Raw genomic sequence first — 23,766 nt, forward strand, 5'->3', positions numbered from 1 at the left:
AAAACATTGCTTATCTGTCTCCATAAGTGATGAAATTTTAGTTCTATCTACTATCCAAACTGAGAACTGAGACTTAGACATTTAATTATTTATTGCTTGCAGTGTGAATACAAATAATTAAATAGAATGACTGGCAGTTTACCAGACCCTCAGTTAAAAAACTCTATAGCCTTTCCAGACTGCTGTCATCCAACTTCACATCAGATTAAACATATTCTCTTCATGATAAATAGCTTGGAACCTAAAAACATTATTTCGTTACAAAAAATTGCAAGAAGTGTGTTGTTTTCTAAATTGAAATTATTTTATGTTTTAATGCCACCAAAAAAAAAAAGAACTGTTGTTCACTTATCAAAAATAACACTGAGCTTTAACAACAAATTCACTTGAGAAACAGCTTACAGAATTGTAATGTTTGTTAAATAGAAAAGCTAGAAAATCAAGAGAAGCTCTACCCTCTTAAATTAAACTACTATCTGTATAACATTTTCTAATTTCTAACACTAATTGCACAAATATCTTATATTTTAGGGTATTTTACAAAGTCTAAATATAATTAAGGCTAACAATATCTAAAATAAAATTAGCAAAGTTCTATTGATTGATTTCCTCATTAAAATGTTACTGTACCTGAAACAAAGTTATGTAATCCACCTGAAAAGCTGAACAATCAAATACAAAAGTTCTTTCTCATCTCTAAAAGTATATAGATTGTACTTGAAAAATACCTGCTTGATATAAATCCCACTCCTGGAGAACAGATCCACCAACTCTGGATGATGTTTGCTATTCTGGCTTCCATGACCCAGGGTAAAATTTGTATTATCGCCCCAAGTATAAACATCTGTAGGATCTAAAATAAAAATTAGTTTTTATACTTTTTTATATTTTAAAACACATATAAGAACTAATTTAACTACAATATTTAGAAAGATGCCAACGCTCTTCTGTGAATGAATATATTAATATGATATTAGGTAATTCTAGAAATAGAAAATCCAAATCATAATACAGGCCTGTCTCAATGCAAGCAATCAAACATTTGTTCCTTGCTTCTTTTCTTTACTTTTTTTTTTTTTTTTTTTTTTTTTTTAATAATTGAGACAAGGTCTCACTATGTTGCCCAGGCTGGTCTTCACCTCACGGGCTCAAGTGATCCTCCCACCTCGGCCCCCCAAAGTGCTAGGATTACAAGCATGAGCCACTCTGCCCAGGCTGTTTCTTGTTTCTTTAGCAGCTAAAGTTTAACTGCCAAATGAGTAAAACACCACCGGCCATATCTACTTAGTTTCCATGAAAATAATATATAGAATTGTATCAAATGTAAGATATTATTAATCCACACATACAAAGGTTCTAAATGTTGTAAATGTGATAATACTCTTTGTACAGGAACACTAACTTTCAATACTTTGTTTTTCATAGACACAAAATCACACTAGTGATTAGGGTAAAGCCCATTAAACTGGAATACAAATCACAGCTAAGTTCATGATATAAATCTTCATTTTTATTTTAGGAGATGAATAAAGTCTTAGAATGGAATTATCACTGTTAACCTGCAATGCAGTATCCAGGGTAGAAATAGAAATACAGAATGTGTCCTTACTCAGCTTGCTTACTAGTTAAATGCAAACTATACAGTGCCCCAATTAAATCTTTTCTTTTCTGCCAATTCCCACTTCCAAATCTCAAAGAGCAAACAAACTGGAGGGATAAGTGAAACTGAGAATGTGTGAATAAAAAAATAACTGGAGCCGGGCACAGTGGCTCACGCCTGTAATCCCAGCACTTTGAGAGGCCGAGGAGGGAGGATCACTGGAGTCCAGGAGTTCCAGATTACCCTGGTCAACGTGGCAAAACCTCATCTCTATAAAAAAGTATAAAAATTGGCCGCACGCAGTGGTTCATGCCTGTAATCCCAGCACTTTGGGAGACCGAGGCAGACGGATCACCTGAGGTCAGGAGTTCGAGACCAACCTGATCAACATGAAGAAACTGCATCTCTACTAAAAATACAAAATTAGCTGGGCATGGTGGCTCATGCCTGTAATCCCAGCTACTCAGGAGGCTGAGAGAAGAGAGCCTCTCAGCTTGAACCCGGGAGGCGGAGGTTGTGGTGAGCCAAGATCGCGCCATTGCACGCCAGCCTGGGCAACAAGAGCGAAACTGTCTCAAAAAAAAAAGAAAAAAAAATTAATTGGGCATGGTGGCATGGGTCTATTTTCCCAGCTACTTGGAGGGCTGAAGTGAGAGGATGGCTTAAGCTCAGAAGGTTGAAGCTGCAATGAGCCGTGTTCTTGCCACTGCACTCCAGCCTGACTGACAAAGCGAGACCCTATCTCAACAACAACCACAAAAATAATGATAATTTCCAGAGACCCTATCTCAAAAATAACAAAAGGAATAAAAATTTCCATTCCTTTTTCCTTCTACCTCAATGCTGATGTTACTTTCTGAGTATATATCAATTACTTTACAGTAGTTACAATTATAACAGTCCTCTCATTTTAGATTGTACTTTTATATAGACATAAATATGGATTGAAATTTTAAAATGCAAAATAAAATTGTTCTGAATATGAAACAAAAAATATCCAACATATACCAAAGTAAAATTTCTTTGCAGATAGCCACACACAAATAAATTTCCCCACTACTTTAAGAAGAATAAAATTTCATTAAAATTTTCTAAGCTAAGCTGCACCTTAATGGAATACATTTGTAAAGTTTTTTTTGTTTTTTTTTTTTTTTTGAGACGAAGTCTAGCTCTATCACCCAGGCTGGAGTGCAGTGGCAAGATCTCAACTCACTGCAACCTCCACCTCCCAGGTTCAAGCAATACTCCTGCCTCAGCCTCTAAGATTGCCTAGAGGAGCTAGGATTGCCTGTAACTAGGATTGCCTGCCACCATGCCCGGCTAATTGTTGTATTTTTAGTAGAGACGGGGTTGTACCATGTTGGTCAGGCTCAAACTCCTGACCTCAAGTGATCCGCCTGCCTCGGTCTACCAAACTGCTGGGATTACAGGTGTGAGCCGCAGCGCCCAGCCCATTTGTGAAATTTTCTTACCAGTATTCTCGAACTCCTGACCTGAAGTGATCCGCCTGCCTCAGCCTACCAAATTGCTGGGATTACAGGTGTGAGCCGCAGCGCCCAGCCCATTTGTGAAATTTTCTTACCAGTATTCTTGAATACTACATGAGTTGGTCTATCCTTCATTACAAGATCCAAAGCTGACAAGCCTTCTTTATCTTGAATATACAGACTAACACCATGCTAAAACAAACAAACAAACAAATACATAAATATATATATATTATTAATTACCTATATCATCAGTAACTTCCTATTTTATTATTATTATTTTTTTTTGAGACAGAATTTCGCTCTTGTTGCCCAGGCTGGAGTGGTGCAACGGCGCAATCTCAGCTCACCGCAACCTCCACCTCCCAGGTTCAAGCGATTCTCTTGCCTCAGCCTCCCAAGTAGCTGGGATTACAGGCATCCACCACCACGCCCAGTTAATTTTGTATTTTTAGTAGAGACAGGGTTTCTCCATGTTGGTCAGGATGGTCTCGACCTCTGACCTCAGGTGATCCACCTGCTTTGGCCTCCCAAAGTGCTGGGATTACAGGCTGAGCCACCACACCTGGCCGACTTCCTATTCTTATGTATCAAAAAGTCAGATAATCAACCCCATAAATACACTGAAAAAAAATTTAATAACGATTATCTCTCATATTCACACACATTTTTCTCTCACATACTGCAGAGAATAATTAAGAAAAATCACATATCCGACTCTTGCTGGAATAAGGAAGAATCAGAAAATGTGAAGAAATAAAAAATTAACATTTTAAATAAAAATTAACTACATGTGAACTTTTTTTTGCAGGGGGGACGGAATCTCGCCTTTGTCGCCCAGGCTGGAGTGCAAAGGCACAATCTCAGTTCACAGTAACCTCCGCCTCCCAGGTTCAAACAATTCTCCTGACTCAGCCTCCCGAGTAGCTGGGATTACAGGTGCCCACCACCATACCCGGCTAATTTTTGTATTTTTAGTAGAGATGGGGTTTCACCATGTTGGCCAGGCTGGCCTCGAACTCCTGACCTCGTGATCAGCCCGCCTCAGCCTCCCAAAGTGCTGGGATTACAGGTGTGAGCCACCGTTCCCGGCCATGTGAACATTTTTAACGATAAAGCATTTCTGATACCCCTTTAATACCCCATAAATACACTGTCCCTACAAGTCCCTAGCTCTGGGTTTGTGTCTGTGTGGGAGTGCATCTGAACATAAACATTTAACTCTTCTTGCATTTGAGGAGCCACACTCTGCCGGGCGCAGTGGCTCATGACTATAATCCCAGCACTTTGGGAGGTGGGTGGATGAATCGCCTGAGGTCAGGAGTTCAACGTCAGCCTGGCCAACACGCTGAAACCCCATCTGTAGTAAAAATACAAAAATTAGTCAGGTGTGGTGGTGCATGCCTATAATCCCAGCTACCTGGGAGGCTGAGGCAGGAGAATCACTCGAACCCGGGACACAGAGGTTGCAGTGAGCCGAGATCGCGCCACTGCACTCCAGCCTGGGCAACAAGAGCGAAACTCCGTCTCAAAAAGACAAAAAAAAATTATCTGGGGAAGGAGAGACATAAAATTTCAAATCAGTTTATTTAGTTTATACTTACTCTATTTTAGTTTGAGGAATTTTTTCTTATTTATAATTTGACAGTTAATTGTTGATGACCTGTTTATTCTGCGAGGTATCTGATATCCCTTCAATATATTTTGTTTATGTTACCATAGTTGGTTCCAGTTGCAGGCAAAAAGAACTCTAATACATCAATATTTATCAAGCATGTTCCTATTTGTTCATTAATTTTTGTTGTTATTTTTTTTGTTTGTTTTTTTTGAGACGGAGTCTTGCTCTGTCACCCAGGCTGGAGTGCAGTGGCGTGACCTCAGCTCACTGCAACCTCCATCTCCTGGGTTCAAGCGATTCTCCTGCCGCAGCCTCCCCAGTAGCTGGGATTACAGGCATGTGCCACCACGCCCAGCTACTTTTTGTATTTTTAGTAGAGATGAGGTTTTGCCATGTTGCCCAGGCTGGTTTCGAACTCCTGACCTCAGGTGATCTGCCCGCCTTGGCCTCCCAAAGTGCTGGAATTACAGTTGTGAGCCACCATGCCCGGCCATTGTTCATTAATTTAATTGCTTGGTTTTGGTTTTGGTCTATCTCCCCCTAGTAGAATAAAAACTTAAACAAAGAAGGGATTCTGTCTTGTTCACTGCAATATCCCTAGCACCTGGATTACTGCCTGGCACATATCAGGCACTCAAAAAATATTTGTTCCAAATACCTCACAGACAGTATATTATTTAATCCATATAACCTATGATTCTGTGAAGTCTTCTGTTTACAAATGGGAAAAATTAAAGCAAGTTCTTCCAGAATAGTAAGTAAACCACCAGTATAAAAGAGCAATGGTTTAGCAACAACAGATACAGCAGGACTCCACAAGTATAAACAGTCTTTACCAGCCATGCATCCTGTCACGGAATCAAGAAGCCCCAAAAGAGCTGCATAAGATAATCTGTCTCTATTCCAGCTTTTTGTAGGCAACAAGTTTCTGCTAAGGTTTTATATCTTTGGCATCAAGAAACTGACAATTTACTGTGCAATTTACAAATGTTATAGCTGTGAAGTTTTATCAAATTTAAATTCATTAAAATGTGTGTGGTTTCTTCCTGATAATCCATAATACCTGAAGTGCTACAGCTGGCATCAGAGACGGAACTGACATGAAGACACCTATCACTGCACCCCTTCCAATTAAAGAAGTGTTGGAAGGTCAAAGTAAAAAAATATGCTGAACAAAAGCAGACAGCCTAACAACATGAGAATGCTGAATGGTTAATACAGGATTTAGGGGAAAACCGTCAGTGGAATACATCCACTGTTATATATCTATCACTGATCAGCAGGGCTCTGATGCCAATAAGACAGTCAAGCTAAGGGCACGGTGACAACGGCACAATTTCCTGGCTTCTATTAGCCAAGGTGGTTAGAGTGACTGAGGATTTCGATGGGGCAATAAAATCTCACAGGGAGGAAAGGACCAAAATTCAGTCCAGACCATAACTATTTCAAACTGTAGCCCTAAATGCTAACACCTAAATGGCAACCCCTAGGATGGCAGGAAACCCAAACCCAGGGACCTTCTCAAACGCAACAGGGTTGGCAGTCATCCAACTTTCCAGCAGAAACTGAAAAAAAAAAAAAAGCCAAGGTTTTACAGATGGAAAAGGGTAAGAATGGAGCTGACAGACGCTTTAACTCTTACTAACCTAGCTTTCCCTATAATGACAATAAGGGAATTAAACAGATACCCCAAGGTTTCAGATATAAGAGGAATCTGCTCTACCATTAACAAACTTAAAAATGCTTTACTTCATGGATAGTCCCTGGGGGGGGGGGGAAAAAAGGAAAGTGCTATTATTACTCTCTTTTTATAGATAAAACTGAAGTTCAAGATTTAATAATTTGTCCACGATGATTCAGTAAGTAGTAGTAGTAGTAGTAGCAGCAGCAGCAGCAGCAGCAGCAGTAGTAGTAGTAGTGGTGGTGGTAGTAGTACTAGAAGATAGTAGTAGTAGTAGCAGTAGTAGTAGTAGTAGTAGAAGATAGTAGTAGTAGTAGTAGTAGTAGTAGTAGTAGTAGTAGTAGTAGTAGTAGCAGCAGCAGCAGTAATAGTAGAAGATCAGTAGGGAGTTTAACTCCACAAAAGAATATTTTACTATTACTATATAATAAAAATTATTCTTATCAGTAAATGTTACTACATAAAAGCCACTACAGAAATATTTTTTAAGTCAAAATTAAATGAAGACACTGAAGGTAAGCTTCTGAATTTGACCAGAAGTTCCTTAAGGACCAGAACTGTTTTTTTCTTTTCCAGGTCCTCCACAAACATGACAAAATCCCTATACAAAAAAAATTGTTAAATTTAAGGCCAGACATGGTGGCTCACGCCTGTAATCCCTGCACTTTGGGAGGCTGAGGCAGGTGGATCACTTGAGATCAGGAGTTCAAGACCAGCCTGGCCAACATGGGGAAACCCCGTCTCTACTAAAAATACAAAAATAAGCCGGGCACGGTGGCACATGCCTGTAATCTCAGGTATTGGGAAGGCTGGGGCAGGAGAATCACTTGAACCTGGGAGGTGGAGGCTGCAGTGAGCGGAGATCACACCACTGCACTCCAGCCTGGGTAACAAAGCAAGACTCCGTCGCAAAAAAAAATAATAAAAATAAAATAAAATAAAATAGTTAAATTTAAAACTCATGACTTCTGACAGTGAGTTTCTAATTTGCATTCATTAGTGAAATGACATTGGGGTGTATCTCAAAACGCTTTATTATTTGCCTATTCAATACAACACACCTAATCTACTAGAAAAAAAATTTTATATAAATTAAACAATTTTAATGATTTTTTTTTTTTGAGATGGAGTCGTCCTCAGTTGCCCAGGCTGAAGTACAATGGTGCGATCTCAGCTTACAGCAACCGCCGCCTCCTGGGTTCAAGTGATTCTCCTGCCTCAGCCTCCCAAGTAGCTAGGATTACAGGCATGTGCCACCACACCCAGCTAATAATTTTTGTATTTTTAGAAGACACAGGGCTTCACCATGTTGGCCAGGCTAGTCTTGAACTCCTGATCTCAGGTGATCCACCTGCCTTTGCCTCCAAGAGTGCTGAGATTACAGGCGTGAGCCACCGCGCCTGGCCATCAATTTCTTTTTTTGAGACAGAGTCTCACTCTGTCGCCTAGGCTGGAGTGCAGTGACACGATCTTGGCAAACTGCAACCTCTGCCTCCTGGGCTTAGCTGATTCTAATGCCTCAGTCTCCCAAGTAGCTAAGACTACAAGCACACGCCACTACACCCGGCTAATTTTTGTATTTTTAGTAGAGATGGCGTTTTACTATGTTGGCCAGGCTTGTCTCAAACTCATAACCTCAAGTGATCGGCCCACCTTGGCCTCCAAAGTGCTAGGATTACAGCATGAGCCACCACACCTGGCCTCATCAGTTTCTTTAGAGCTTATAAACACCGTATGCTAACTAAACAAGAAATGAAACATACTACTCAAAAACACAATTCCTAAATAATGTTCAACAACTACTGCCCTTTTAAAGTTAATAATAGGCTGGGCATGGTGGCTCATGCCTGTAATCCCAGCACTTTGGGAGGCCGAGGTGGGTGGATCACGAGGTCAGGAGATCGAGACCATCCTGGCTAACATGGTGAAACCCCGTCTCTACTAAAAAAATACAAAAAATTAGCCGGGCGTGGTGGTGGGTGCCTGTAGTCCCAGCTACTTGGGAGGCTGAGGCAGGAGAATGGTGTGAACCCAGGAGGCGGAGCTTGCCATGAGCCGAGATCAGGGGCCACAGCACTCCAGCCTCGGCGACAGAGCGAAACTCCATCTCAAAAAAATAAATAAATAAAATAAAGTTAATAATATAGTTATTTAAGAATAAATCATTTTAAAATACTAAAAGATATTGTTACAAAAATACTAATTGAGATGCCATTAGACTGGGGCAACTCTAGCACTTTAAGTTTATCCATAAGTAAACACACAGCCAGTAAACAGTAAAATGAAACTAGAGTCTTTACCAATCAGAAACCACCAACTAACCTCTAACTAGGGTCTTTCCGCTCTAACCAATTAAACATATTTTCTTTGTCTTTATTCTGCATCGGCCTATAAAAGCTCACTGCTCAGGCTGCAGCACAGCTCTCTGAGCCTCTTCTGGTTCTGAATGCTGCCCGATTCATAAATCATTCTTTGTGCAAATAAATTGTGCTTACTTAATGTAAAGTATTTCTTTTAATAATGTATAATACTCATTAAATGATGTATGGGATTTAGTTCAAAATATTATGAGATGTACAAATAACACAAAATTGGCCAACAGTTCATTATATATAGTAAGCTTTGATAAATGTTTAAAATTTTACATCACAAAAAAGTTAAGTAAAAGGATATATGGAGTTTTAATTCCAAAGATCAGTTACAGTAGTAAGAGATAGCAAACAAGCAAGAAAAAATGCAAATATTTTCCAAAAAGCATGTAGGATGTATGAAAATGATTAAGAAAAACATATTCCGGACTAAATACATTTAAAATAAACAAATGACAATTACCTTCAATAGAGACCAAACACAATCAATATGTCCATAAAAAATGCTTCTGTGCAATGCTGTCCATCCAGACTCTTTGTCTTTCACCAACAGATCCACTCCTTTCTGAATAAGCCAATCTAACACTCCTTTCTTTCCACAGGAGGAAACAAGGTGGAGGGCATTCCTGCCAAAAACATCCTTGATAGTTGCAGCATTGTAACAATGACTGGAGAGAAAGGCCTTAATCTGGTTTTCGCTCCCCTTTGTTACCACAGAAAGGACATCCAAAGCATGCTTCAGGGATCGACACTTTGATGTGCAGTCAGGCATGGGTGAATTCATCCTAACTGTTTTTATACCACTTACTTCAGAATCGTGAAAACTAATTTTAAAAAATGAAAAAGCCAGGACACAAAGGTGCTATTGAGGAAGTTACAGAGAATAAATTACCTTTTTAGGATAATTTAAATCCTCCTGACAATAGTATAAAACTATATATCTTTATACAATTTTTTGGCACTTAAATCAAAAAAATTATAAATAGCTCTATAAAGTTCATATCAAATACAAGTTCTTCATTTAAAAAAATTCCACAGTTTATAAATTATTCCTGGAGTCAAGCACCAAGGGGGAGTGAGGAGGGGAACTCCCCCTCCACACTGTCTGACCCTTTTAAATATCCATAATTGCAAGGGTGACCTATAAGAGAAAGAGAAGAGAAAATAAAAATTCAAAATCTGTCTCTCGCTCTCCTTGAGTACTTTAGAACACAACTACCTCCATATTTAGATGCCCTTAACCCATTTATGCTTAGTGTTCCATTACTGGAACACTAAGCTTACGGGAGTTATTTATATCCTAATGCTCAAGGTCATCGCCAAGATCTGATTTTTCACAAAAAACATTTGCAACCTCTGGCATAAACGGGTTAATTCCTTTTTTTTCTTAATCTATCGACCTTTCATATTTATGGTACCTATATTTTTATCAGTCATCCTTACTCCATTTTTCCACTCTCATGTTTAAAGTTAACCCACATTGGTTGTACTCTGGAGTTTCTCTCTTTCTTTCCAGTCCTTCATTCCTTCTATGCTGTATTTTTACACTCTACTAGTTATGTCCCCACAAGCTATGAATACGCTTAAATCTACCATCTTTCTAAGAATCCCATCCCAAACCTATACCCCCTAAAACTGTATCATCACCACCAACACAACAATAACCAACACTCTCATCAGTTACTCCATTTTTACTAAGTACCCAGGCACTGTGTTAATATTGTTACCTCTGCCTGAAAAGTCCTTCATCACATGAAGAGATGATAATTAAACAAAGGTATTAAAACAACTGGATAGCTATCTTTAAAAAACAACTTTAGATACGGTACTTACTTTATATTTTATACCAATATAAATTCTAGATGGTTCAAAGGCAAACAAAAAAACGAAACTACAAAAGCACTGGATGAAAATACAAAAGACTCTTTTTTTATAATCACAAAGTACAAAACACCTTTCTAAGCAGGATCTGAAATCCAAAAGTCATAAAAGATTAATTCAATAGTTTAAAAATTACATTAAAAAGTTTAAAGACAAAAGGAGAAAAATTTGCCTCAATATATATGGTCTTTTAGATCTTCCTTAATGTGTAGTCTTTGGGAGCAGAGAAAATTGGCTATAAGAAGACTATTTAGAAGGACATACTTGAGTTTACTATATGTATAGGGAAAGCTTCTATGCATCAGAGGGAAGTATGAAATATTCTAAATCTGTATTTTTCCACTCCTACTTCATACCACACCAAAGAGTCAGAAATCTGAGATCTAACTAGTTTTCTGATCTTAACTACTTTGATTTCTCCACCTGGAAACTAGATGATTATAATCCTCTCTATTAGGTTGGTACAAAAGTAGTTGCAGATTTTGCTAGTAAAAGTAATGGCAATGGCCAGGCGCAGTGGCTCACGCCTGTAATCCCAGCACTTTGGGAGGCCGAGGCGGGCAGATCACCTGAGGTCGGGAGTTTGAGACCAGCCTGACCAACCTGGAGAAACCCTATCTCTATTAAAAATACAAAATTAGCCAGGCGTGGTGGCACATGCCTGTAATCTCAGCTACTCGAGAGGCTGAGGCAGGAGAATCGCTTGAACCCGGGAGGCAGAGTTTGTGGTGAACCAAGATCACACCATTGCACTCCAGCCTGGGCAACAAGAGCAAAACTCTGTATCAAAAAAAAAAAAAAAAAATTAATGGCAATTACTTTTAAGAATCCAATCCCAAACCTATACCCCCTAAAACTATATCACCACCACCAACACAACAACCAACCCTCTAAAAGTAATGGCGATTATTTTTAATGGCAAAACCCGCAATTACTTTTGCACCAACTTAATAGCTCCAGATCTGTTCTACTAATCTATACATTCTGTAATTTGATATAGTCCTCATAAAAATCATCTCCCCCTTAAAACACTGATTTGAACAACAGCAACAAAAAGAACAAGGTAAAACAAATAAAAATGTGTTTGGGGGCCAAGCACGGTGGCTCACGTCTGTAATCCCAGCACTTTGGGAGGCCGGGGTGGGCGGACCATGAGGTCAAGAGATCAAGACAATCCTGGCCAAGATGGTGAAACCCCATCTCTACTAAAAATACAAAAATTAGCTGGCCACACTCCTGTAATCCCAGCTACTTGGGAGGCTGAGGCAGGAGAAATGCTTGAACCCAGGAGGTGGAGGCTGCAGTGAGCCGAGATCCCGCCACCGCACTCCAGTCTGGTGACAAAGCGAGACTCTGTCTCAAAAACAAAACAAAACAAAACAAAACAAAAGACGGGCACGGTGGCTCATGCCTGTAAACCCAGCACTTTGGGAGGCCATGGCAGGCGGATCACGAGGTCAGGAGATCAAGACCATCCTGGCTAACACGGTGAAACCTCGTCTCTACTAAAAATACAAAAAATTAGCCGGGTGTGGTGGCGGGCGCCTGTAGTCCCAGCTACTTGGGAGGCTGAGGCAGGAGAATGGCGTGAACCTGGGAGGCGGAGCTCGCAGTGAGCCGAGATCGTGCCACTGCACTCCAGCCTGGGCGACAGAGAGACTCTGTCTCAAAAAAAAAAAAAAAAAAAAAGTGTTTGGTAGCAAAGAGAAAAAAAGGTACCAATCGTCAAGTACTTTAAAAGGTTAAAAATGGAAAGCATGACACAGTAGTTCCCCATTATCCATTTGCTTTCTATGGTTTCTATTACCCACAATCAACCATAGTCCAAAAATATTAAATGAAAATTTTGGAAATAAACAATTTATGTTTTAAATTGCATACTATTCTGAGCAGTATGATGAAATCTCATAGTGTCCCACTCCAAACCACTCCACCTCACCTGAGACATGAATCATACATTTGTCCAGCGTTGCCATACTGTACATGCTACCAACTCGATAGTCACTGAGTAGCCCTCTTGGTTAGCAAATTGTAAAAACATAGCATATATAGGGTTCAGTACTCTCTGCAGTTTCAGGCATCCACTGGGGGTTTTAGAATGTGTCCTTGGATAAGTAGGGACTATTTATTGTATGTGGCAAAATAGTTCATCCAGTTAATTTCATTCTTTTAAAGCTCTAAAATCCCACCATGTTTGTATTTTCACTGTATGCATAATACCTGGAAGGAACTACTTATTGGTGAATCACTCAAACCTTACATTAAAGAATTAAGATACAACAGAAAAGAATTCCCTAATTCATTAGTATATATAATGTAAACATTTAAAGGGGGAAAAAAGAATGTTAAAAAGTCATTCCATACTATCATATAGAGAAAGCAGCACCTACAGAATACTATGAACATAAACATGGAAGCGATTAAGAGCTAGGATTTCTTAGAGTTTTACATACATAGATTCAAATATAGCAATGTCAGCTGTTATCAGTTATATAACTAAAAAATGACATAATCTCTCCAAGTCGTTTCTTCATCTGAAAATAGAAACAATCCATGGACTTCACATGGTTACTATAATGATAAATGAAACTACCTAACATGGTACCTGGCACTAAATATGCATTCGACAAATAATAGTTTTCATTACTATTGTTTCTTCAGTCATAAAAAGGTAATAAATTTTAACTCCAAAATTCATGTTTGAGCTTCATTATCACTTGTTACCACTTCTCCAAAGAAACCATTATTGCTAAAGCTACTAATGACTTCCAAATTACCAAACACTTTTAGATATTTTCAATTCTTACTTGCCTTCCCTGCTTTTATGTCTTTAAAACCTCATTCCCTTAAGGAGTCTAAAAGAGATCCAGGAAGGGCAGGAAGTCGCAGAAACATTTAAGCATGGGCTCTCTCTCTTAACCACTTCTTCCTAGGGCATTATTACTTCCCCTGTCCTTCAAACTGGGCTTCTCTGAAATAATCCTCAGTCCTCTACTTCATATTGTCCCTGATAGTTTCAATCCTTTTCATGCTTTTAACTCTACCGTACACATGATTATAAATCCCCAAATCTGTCTCTTGCTCACATATTTGCCCTAAACTCCAGGCCCATATTTCCAATGCCTATTGTACTTCTTATCTATGCATTCAAAAACTGCTTAAAGAAGGGGAAGAAAGCAAAGGAAATAAGCATTTAAAGACCTAATACATACGGAATGCTTTACATCAGACCAGTCAAGTAAACCACCTAAATCATACCACCAAGAAAAGAGGGAGTCAGACTTCAAATACAGATCTGTTTAATGATGAGGTCCATGCTATTTCTGCTACGTTACACTGTCTTCTTCAGTGCATCCATAGTAGGTCACAAGGCATTGGGAATACAAAAATAATTAGGACCTAAATATTTTAGATAAAATAAAATACAGGTTCATGGATAATACTCAGGTGGATGCATAGCTAGTTTAACATATGTACTAACTGAACAAAACTTATGATCTATTACACAGTTCCTATTATCAAAGGGTCACAGTTTGGTAGAAGAGAGTAATTTTATTTAGGCAAGTAACTAAAACATATCATAATTATAAACCTATGGTCAAGATAAAACAAGTGACACGTAGGAACGGAGAGTGCAGAAGAGGGGTCCAGGTAAGACTTTCTACAGGAGATAAACTATGTATAAACTAAGACTTAAAAGATGAGTACTGGCCAGGCACAGTGGCTCATGCCTGTAGTCCCAACACTTTGTTAGGCTGAGGCAGGCAAATCACTTGAGCCCAGGACTTTGAAATCAGCCTGGGCAACATGGTGAAAGCCATCGCTACAAAAAAAAAATACAAAAATTAGGCGTAGTGGCACATCCCTGTAGTCCCAACTACTCTGGAGGCTGAGGTGGGAGGATCACTTAAAACTGGTCAGTCAAGGCTGCAGAGAGCCAAGATCATGCAACTGCACTCCAGCCTGAGCGACTGAGCGAGACTCCTTCTAAAAAAAAAAAAGAGTACCATATGCGTTGGCCTGATAAATTCTGGGTGAGAGCACATTTGAAGCAGAAGGGATAGTAAATATAAAAGAACTAGAATCATCTTGGTCCATTCCAAAATTTCTAAATAATTCAGAAGACAGAAAGAAGTGAGGCCTAACATACACACAAGGATAGACAGGATTTTGAACAGCCTTATGTGCCTTTTCTTAGAGATTTAAAAAAAAAAAAAAGGCAGGCAATCCAAAGACATACTTAGGATCTTGAATTGACAAGATGTGGTGGTAATTCCCAGGTTTCTGGCTTGGAGAACAGATAGGGAAACTAGAAAGAAGAGTAAGGGGTCAATACTTTGGAAGTGAGTAAAGCAAAACAAAATTAAACAACGGAAAAAACACAAAAATTATAGGTGAAATTTTGTTTTATACATTATACATAGTGCTCTACATAAATATAATCCTTATTATTGCCCCTGTAAATACGATCACTTTCATTTTCTGATGAGGAAATTCATGTGAAAGTTTAAAAAGCCTACCTAAAATAATACCGACAGAAAAGTGCTCTTGATCCCACCTATTCTATGCTACCAAACTGCTCTCCCAAAAGGCAGTTAGAAAAATTTCAATGAAAGTAGTATAGTGTAGTAGAAAAAAGTACCATGGAATTCAATTCAAAATAATTGAATTCAAAAGCAGTTTGGTAGGGCAGCTGGAGACTCAAGCGATTCTGCCTCAGCCTCCCGAGTAGCTGGGATTACAGGCACACATCACCATGCCTGGCTGATTTTTTTGTATTTTTGGTAGAGACGGGGTTTCACCAAGTTGGCCTCGAACTCCTGACCTCAAGTGATCCGCCCACCTTGGCCTCCCAGACTGCTGGGATTACAGGCATCTTTTTTTTTTTTTTTTTTTTTTTTGAGATGGTGCCACACTCAGTCGCCCAGGATGGAGTGCAGTGGCGCGATCTCGGCTCACTGCAACCTCCACCTCCCGGGTTCAAGCAATTCTCAGCCTCCCCAGTAGCTGGGATTACAGGCGTGAGCCACCGCGCCCGGCCTAAAAAAATTCTTGAAGTAAACTCTGGTTTGACTAAAGCTTCTGCAAATATTTGCAAATGTAATTATTTTTAGAAACCAGTTTTGTCCTCATCTACCTTGCCTCAATTTCTAAAACAAATAAAAGTTAAGGAATTCAAAATACAAAAAGAGAAATGATCAAGAGGGGGCTGGAAAGCCTGTGGATTTACACCACTTTATGGGCACTGAAACACTACTACTCATAAAAGTCATATCCTTTCAGTATTTCTGATAAATTTCAAATGGCCTGCTTCGAGGCATAAGTTAAAAGGTGCTACATGAATCTCTGGCTAACACAGTCAAGTTTTATGAACTACGTTGGAAAACAGGAGTCAAGGACGGCCTATGTTACCTAATTCGCAGCTGAACTAAAACTCTTTGAGCCAGACAGCTCTGCCTGTTACAAAAACAAAGGGCCTGTCTTCTCTGTCTCTCAACCCCCCACCCTCCAAAAAGAATCAGTTCCTTTTTACATAGCAATCAATGTCCACTTATCAGATTTCACTACCTGCTTCCCCAGAGTCAGTATCCCCAGGGTGGACTCAAACTTGTGACTCCAGGAAGGGGATAAGGAACATGAGCGCCCACAGGAATGGCTTCAAATCCAAGGCTCGAAGGAAAGTGACACTACATAACTATCACAACTAGGAATGCAATGTCGCTGGAGGGCGTGTCCGGCAGGACGGGAGCGTAGCGCATCGCCGGGACAGGCCATTCATTAGCTGAGGGGGGCGGTAGGGACCCTGGCCACTCGGCCCTCCCCGCGCCGCCTCGCGCGAAGCCCGGCAGCCTCGGGGCCACAGAGTCCCCTCCCCACGGTCCCCCCGCGCCGCCGTCCGCAGCCACCCGCACCCTCCAGAAGGCGAATACTCTCCCCCTGCCCCCGGGCTGAAGGGAAGCCGCACCGCACGGTCGGGCAGCGCCAAGCCCTCCCTCACCAGTCGCTAGATGAAACTGCGCCGGTGGATTCCGCAGGGTCCACATAGAGCCACAAAGGGACTCATCCTCAGTGAAGGCAATAAGAGAAACCGAACGGCGCCAGAGGGGCCAGTCCCCAGACCCGGGTCAGTTCGGCAGGCGGCTGCAATACAGCCGCTACTACAGGAATCGGGAACGGGGATGTAGAGGAAGGGCCCGAGCGGGCGGTTCCCAGTAATAAGACGGGCGCTGGTTGGCTGGGGCTCCTGTATGTCTCTTGATGATTGGCTGGTGCCTGCCCAGAAGGTTTCGCGTGGCAGCACCTCTGCCATGGCCTTTTCCCTGGCGCCCCAAAGGAGCTTGACCTCGCCGGCCTTGGAGCCGCTGACTCAGGCCAGGGGCGGGGAAAAGAAAAAGGCCGCAGCGGGGAACTCTAGGCCAACAACGGTGATGGGAGTGTCCCTTTCAGGCCAGCCATCTCCTAGTTAGAAACGTCTCTCTAGGCAGCTGGAGACTCGGGGGGGAGGCTAAACCCGAGTGGAGAAGGAGACCTGGCAGGATGCCTTGGACACCCGGTCGCTACGCAGCAGAAGCCAAGTGCATAGGCGTCCTGCACAGAAGAGTTTCCTCCCATGGCCTTAGCAGTGGGGTTACTGCAAAGCCAAAGGTGTAGTCTCCGTAAACCCAGCCTCACCCCTCTCTGGATCTCCATACACCCGGATTATCTGGCAGTCACTCCCTTGGTCAGAAGGCGTCACTGCCCTCTTAGATCACCACCGTAGGACTAGCTGCCGACCCGGGTCACGCCACTCACTGCCTGACACCAGGCTTACACTAGGCTTTTTCCACTTGAACTCTGAATCTAAAGGCCATTTAGAAAGTGGTCAAGTGAAAAATGCTAGGAGGGACAGTAGCCAATAATCAATACTAGGTTACTGAATGGGAAACACACTGCTGCTGAATGCCTAATACGGTCAGCACTCAGTAAATGATTGTTCAAGGAGGGGTAGTGTGACTCAAAACAAACGACACTAAGAATCATGAGTTGGCTGTACAGCTCTGCCACGTTGAGTTTTACAAGCCACTGAGTCGACCTCATCTAATCTCTAAAAGAAAGGATTTGCGCATGTCTTAATGCCCACTGAGCTCTGCTTGCTCTCTTTTGAAGCCTTTTTTGTGGGAGGGTAGGTTACTAGCCCAAAGCCACACAGCTGCTTAGCGAAAGAGAAAGGGAGACTAGGACCCAGCCCTCCTACTGCCCTTCCCAGCACATAATTGTTTCTTTGCTCTTTATTCTGAATGTCCTTCTACAAAACAAAAACCAGTTTGTAATGTCAAAATTGAGTGGTTTTGAAAATAAGCTTAAGTTGGCCGGGCGCGGTGGCTCACGCCTGTAATCCCAGCAATTTGGGAGGCCGAGGCGGGAGGATCACGAGGTCAGGAGATCGAGACCGTCCTGGCTAACACGGTAAAACCCCACCTCTACTAAAAAAATACAAAAAAATAGCTGGGTGTGGTGGCGGGCGCCTGTAGTCCCAGCTGCTGGGGAGGCTGAGGCAGGAGAATGGCGTGAACCCGGGAGGCGGAGCTTGCAGTGAGCCCAGATCGCGCCACTGCACTCCAGCCTGGGTGACAGTGAGACTCCGTCTCAAAAAAAAAAAAAAAAAAAGAAAAGAAGCTTAAGTTGTATCTCCAGATATTTAAAAAAAGAAGCTACATATAATGACTTTCATATTCATGAACAAAGAAGCCAATAATGGCAAATAAAGCTGCTAGTGTAAATAAATGCATTGACCTGAGTTCGTAACTTCTCTCTCTTGTATCTGGGCAAGTTAATTCACTTTTCTGAAGCCTCAGTTTCCTCATTTGCAAAATGGGAGAAATAATGTATTTTGGGGTTGTGAAAATGTAATGATAGAGATATATAGCACTTAGCAGAGAGCCTTAGTCACACACAATAATACTTCATAAATAGTGCTAATGAATAAAGTATTTCCTTAGTGGCTGAATTAGTCCAAGCAGGCATTCATTAATTTAAAAGTTACGGCCAGGCAAGATGAGTCACACCTGTAATACCAGCACTTTGGGAGGCAGAGGCAGGTGGATCATTTGAGCCCAGGATTTCAAGACCAGCCTGGACAACATGGTGAAACCCCGCCTTTACTAAAAATTAAAAAAAAAATTAGTCAGGCATGGTGGCGCATGCCTGTGATTCCAGCTACTCAGGAAGCTGAAGTGGGAGAATACCCTGAGCCCTGGGAGATCAAGGCTGCAGTGAGTCAAGATCACGCCGCTGCAATGAGTCAAGATAACGCCACTGCACTCCAGCCTAGGCAACCGGAGTGAGACCCTGTCTCAAAAAATAGTAATAAATAAAAGTTAAAATTACCAGGTCTCGGACAATTTGTGGTAAGCATTGGGGATCCAACAGTGAACAAAAATACATGTAGACCCAGATATTCCCAAGCATAATAAATTGCAACGTTTATAAGTATTAATCTGATAGATTTATCTGACTTCCAAAAGATGTGACACATGAACTAAAGAATGAGCAGAAGATAACTCAGATAACTAGATAACGAGGAGATAAGTAGATGAAGCAGGAAAGAAATAACATTCCAGTCAAAGGAATGTAGAATTGCTCCCCTTTTCCCAGGAAAGTTAGATGCTTTCAAAAGTACTTACTGGTTATTTGCAAGACAAAATATTAAAATAATTAGGAAATAGTACAAATGAAATACAATTAAATGAAAAATATATTGTAGATGTGGTTAAGGGAGGAAGAAATCAAAATGAGCCATTTTGTTTGATTTTTTAAAAAATTTTGTGTTTACACATGAAAGAATAGGTCAAAATATATCTACAATGATTGTTTCTATGGTGGGATTATGGGTGATTCTTAATTTCTATCATTTTGACTTTTGTAATTTTCATTGCAATAATTTAAATATTACTTGAATGATTAAAAAAATCAAAGTTTGGAAAAATAATTGACTAGAGTTTGTAAAGTAGTTTTATTTTTTAAAGTAAAAAATAAAAAAACCAGAGATGGCTTTAAAAGATTGCAGTGATGGGCCAGGTGCAGTGGCTCATGCCTGTAATCCCAGGAGGCCGAGGCAGGCAGATCACGAGGTCAGCAGTTCGAGACCATCCTGGCTAACACGGTGAAACCCCATCTCTACTAAAGAATACAAAAAAAATTAGCCGGGCGCAGTGGCGGGCACCTGTAGTCCCAGCTACTCGGGAGGCTGAGGCAGGAGAATGGCGTGAACCTGGGAGGTGGAGATTGCAGTGGGCCAAGATAGCGCCACTGCACTCCGGCCTGGGTGAAAGAGCGAGACTCTGTCTCAATAAATAAATAAATAAATAAATAAAAAGATTGCAGTGATGGGCGGAGGGAGTAGAAAAAGAATAGTACAGGCATCAAGAGTGGAGCACTGCAGAAATATTTCTAAGCCACATGGCATCTATAATAAACTCCCTAAATACCATTTTTCCAAAATAAATTGGTATACTATCCTTTATAATTAAAAGTACTGACATCATTATGTGTATTTTTCTGTCTTTCCAGTTGTATAGGAGTAGGAAATGACAGTGCTGGTGGCAGAAGAGAAAACACTAGAATTTGATTAGAAACCCAAACCTGATTAGGTTCTACAAGAATGATTTTTAGAGGAAGATCAATAGTGCAGCTGGCCTAGAGATGACTGGAACCTTATTGTTTAGCCTCATTCTCTTCTACTCCACACCATCTTCTACAGGACATCACTGGTTGACTACAACTTTCTGGCACATAAATTAAGTACCTCACATAAATCACATATCTCACCTCAGGTTTGCCATTAGGGAAGATAGCACTGAGCCTATTATCTCAAGCACAAAAGTTCTAGGCACCTGACGGACTCATGTCAGCTTGGATTAGGTGAGGAATCAAGGATAACATGATTGACATCCTCTAATAGAGTCATGGTTAAAGCAGAGTGAAGAGTAGTTCCCCAAAAGAAAGCAGGGTGAGGCAGACAAAACAATAGGCCACATAGGGTGTTTGTGTTCTTCTGGATTCAGGTGTATGGTCCCAGCTGCGTTCTTCCTATAGAATCATTATCTTTCCAATCCTTACTTACAGAGGGCCACCTCCCCACATATCTGTGAAGACTTTCCGGATGGCCTTTCCTAGCAATTATTCCCTTTATACTGCTTCTATCACTTAGTCATATAATGTATCACACTGTTTTACTTTTAGATTTGTTAGTTTTACTCCTGGAGACAAGGATTCTAGAGGCAAGGTGCCCAGATACAAAGTTTTACTCCTATGCTTACTATCTGTGAGACGTCAGGCAAGTTACATAAACCCTCTAAGCCTAGTTTCCTCATCTCTGAAATAGGGTTAATAGTATTGCTTTCATAAAGTTCTTAAGAAGTTTAAATGAGATTTTATATATATATATAATATAATGTATATATTATATATATATGAAGCTCTTAGTACAACTCTTAGCAACTTAATTGACATAACCTGAAATGAACTGCCTGGATGAATCTGTTTCCACCAAATTAAAGGGTGGGATGGGGAAACAAAGAATAACCCACAAGGTGGCAGTATTTGAATGTAACTTTAGAATCTTATGTTTAAAAGCATAGTCCACGAAAAAAATCTCTGAAATTCAAGGCAAATACTGGAGAAATTCAAGGTAAATTCAAAGCCTAGATGAAATAAGCAGAACTTTGAGATAAATCAAACTTATAAACTTAGCAGGCTTAGCATTCTATTACAATCAGAACACTGAACTCCTAAAATTCTTCCCTTTACGATGACTGAAAAATGTATCATTTTCCTTTCTCAGCCCATCTTACTGAGAATTGCTCCTATTCCTTTTCTACTTAGCTAAATAATTAAATCTGTGTTGTCACTATTAGAAAGAGAGAGAGAGAAGAAAGAAAAAGAGTGAGTTTGATACATAGTGGTTGGAGCCTTCTCTTCATGCCATAAATCCCTAGGACTGATAGAAAAGACATACTTAGGCCGGGTGTGGGGGCTCACACCTGTAATCCTAGCATTTTGGGAGGCCAAGGCAGGCAGATCACCTAAGGTCAGGAGTTTGAGACCAGCCTGGCCAACATGGTACAACCCCATCTCTACTAAAAATACAAAAATTAGCCGGGCATGGTGGCAGGCACCTATAATCCCAGCTACTCGGGAGGTTGAGGCAGGAGAATCACTTCAACCAGGGAGATGGAGGTTGCAATGAGCCAAGATCACACCACTGTACTCCAGCCTGGGCGACAAGAGCAAAACTCTGTCTCAAAAAAAAAAAGAAAAGAAAACATACTTAACATACTTAAACTTATCAGTGCATTGGAAAACAAGAACCTTGGCCATTGAAGGTCCAGAACTTACGAAGAGTCCTTGAAAAGTGGATAAGAGGCTAGATTGGAAAAAGTAACAGCCTGTGGTGTTGTGATATATATATAGGTTTTCATCCACAGCTCTTGTCTCATAACTCCCATAGCCCTTGTTACAGTCATTTGTTATAAAGTTGGGTATGTTAGACCTCAGGAACAGGCCTCTGACCTTCTCCTGCCCTTCTTCCATAGTTTCCCCACCTTTCTGACTCTGGGTCTTAAGACCCTCCCACGAGAGAGTCCCACCCTATACCCTGCGGGAAGGAATGCTGATGTCCTGAAGCTTCCATAAAAATCCAAGAGGACAGAGTTCATGAGCTTCCAGATAGGTGAACACATGGAAATTCCTGGAGGGTGGCACACACAGGGAGGGCATGGAAACTCCATGTCCCTTCCCTCATACCTCACCCTACGCGTCTCTTCATCTGTATCCTTTGCAATATCCTTTTTAATAAACCAGTAGGCCAGGCGCAGTGGCTCACATCTGTAATCCCAGCACTTTGGGAGGCCAAGGCAAGCGGATCACCTGATGTCGGGAGTTCGAGACCAGCCTCACCACCATGGAGAAACTCCGTCTCTACTAAAAATACAAAATTAGCCAGGCATGGTGGCAAAAGCCTGTAATCCCAGCTGAGGCTGAGGCAGGAGAATCGCTTGAATCCGGGAGGCAGAGGTTGCAATGAGCAGAGATCATGCCATTGCACTCCAGCCTGGGCAACAAGAGCAAAACTCTGTCTCAAAAAAAAATACAAAAAAACAGTAAATATAATTATTTCCTGAGTTCTTTGAGCCACTCCAGCAAATTAATAGAACTCAAAGAGGGAGTCATGGGAACCCCAACTTGAAGCCAATCAGTCAGGAGTTCCGGAGATCTGAACTTCTGACTGGTGTAGGGGGCTGTCAGAGGTATTTGAACCATAGTGACTCCATCTTGAATAGGGGCTGGGTAAAATGAGGCTGAGATCTGTTGGGCTGCATCCCCAGAAGGTTAGGCAAGAATAGTCACAGGATGAGATAGGAGACTGGCACAAGATACAGGAAGAACCTGCTGATAAAACAGGATGCAGAGTCGGGGAAAAGCGGCTCACGCTTGTAATCCCAGGGATGGGAGGCCGAGGTAGGCAGATCACCTGAGGTCAGGAGGTCAAGACCATCCCAGCCAACATGGTGAAACCCCGTTGCTACTAAAAATACAAAAAAATTAGCCTGGCATGGTGGCAGGTGCCTGTAATTCAGCTACTCAGGAGGCAGAGGCCCACGGAGGTTGTAGTGAGCCAAGATTGTGCCATTGCACTCCATCTCAAAAAAATAAAATAAAATAAAATAAAATACAAAAAATTAGCTGGGTATGGTGGTGCACTCCATCTCAAAAAATAAAATAAAATAAAACAAAATACAAAAAATTAGCTGGGTGTGGCAACACGCTCCTATAATCCCAGCTACTCAGGAGGCTGAAGCATGAGAATTGCTTGAGCCTGGGAGGTGGAGGTTGCAGTGAGCCAAGATCGCACTCCAGCCTGGACAACAGAGCAAGACTCCGTCTCAAAAAAAGAATAGAAAAGAAATGCATGGAAAAAGATATAAGCACAATAAAGCTGGAGTGGCTATTATAATAGCAGAAAAGCAGATTTGAGACAAAAATTGTTGCCAGTAGCTGGGCGTGGTGGCTCACGCCTGTAATCCCAGCGCTTTGGGAGGCTGAGGTAGGTGGATCACCTGAGGTTGGGAGTTCAAGACCAGCCTGACCAA

At 41.1% G+C, this 23,766-nt stretch overlaps 1 protein-coding gene across 5 annotated transcripts in view; it reads right to left on the reverse strand.

The window, feature by feature from the left end:
• Positions 1 to 17,356, reverse strand: part of IBTK (inhibitor of Bruton tyrosine kinase) — a 78,373-nt gene extending 61,017 nt beyond the window's left edge. For 4 of the 5 annotated variants that reach the window (XM_003950878.6, XM_054686080.2, XM_001148806.8 and 1 more), the window contains exons 1-4: positions 16,635 to 17,356; positions 9,219 to 9,896; positions 3,183 to 3,279; positions 729 to 853 (exon numbers count right to left, since the gene is read on the reverse strand). In XM_003950878.6, coding sequence (XP_003950927.1) covers positions 729 to 853; positions 3,183 to 3,279; positions 9,219 to 9,539 — 543 coding nt within the window. In that variant the 5' untranslated portion in view covers positions 9,540 to 9,896; positions 16,635 to 17,356. The remainder of the gene's footprint in view (positions 1 to 728; positions 854 to 3,182; positions 3,280 to 9,218; positions 9,897 to 16,634) is intronic. The other variant, XM_063813228.1, reaches the window with a different exon arrangement.
• Positions 17,357 to 23,766: the final 6,410 nt, after the last annotated feature.

This window comes from Pan troglodytes, chromosome 5 (assembly GCF_028858775.2).
Source record: "Pan troglodytes isolate AG18354 chromosome 5, NHGRI_mPanTro3-v2.0_pri, whole genome shotgun sequence".
Classification (NCBI taxonomy): domain Eukaryota; kingdom Metazoa; phylum Chordata; class Mammalia; order Primates; family Hominidae; genus Pan; species Pan troglodytes.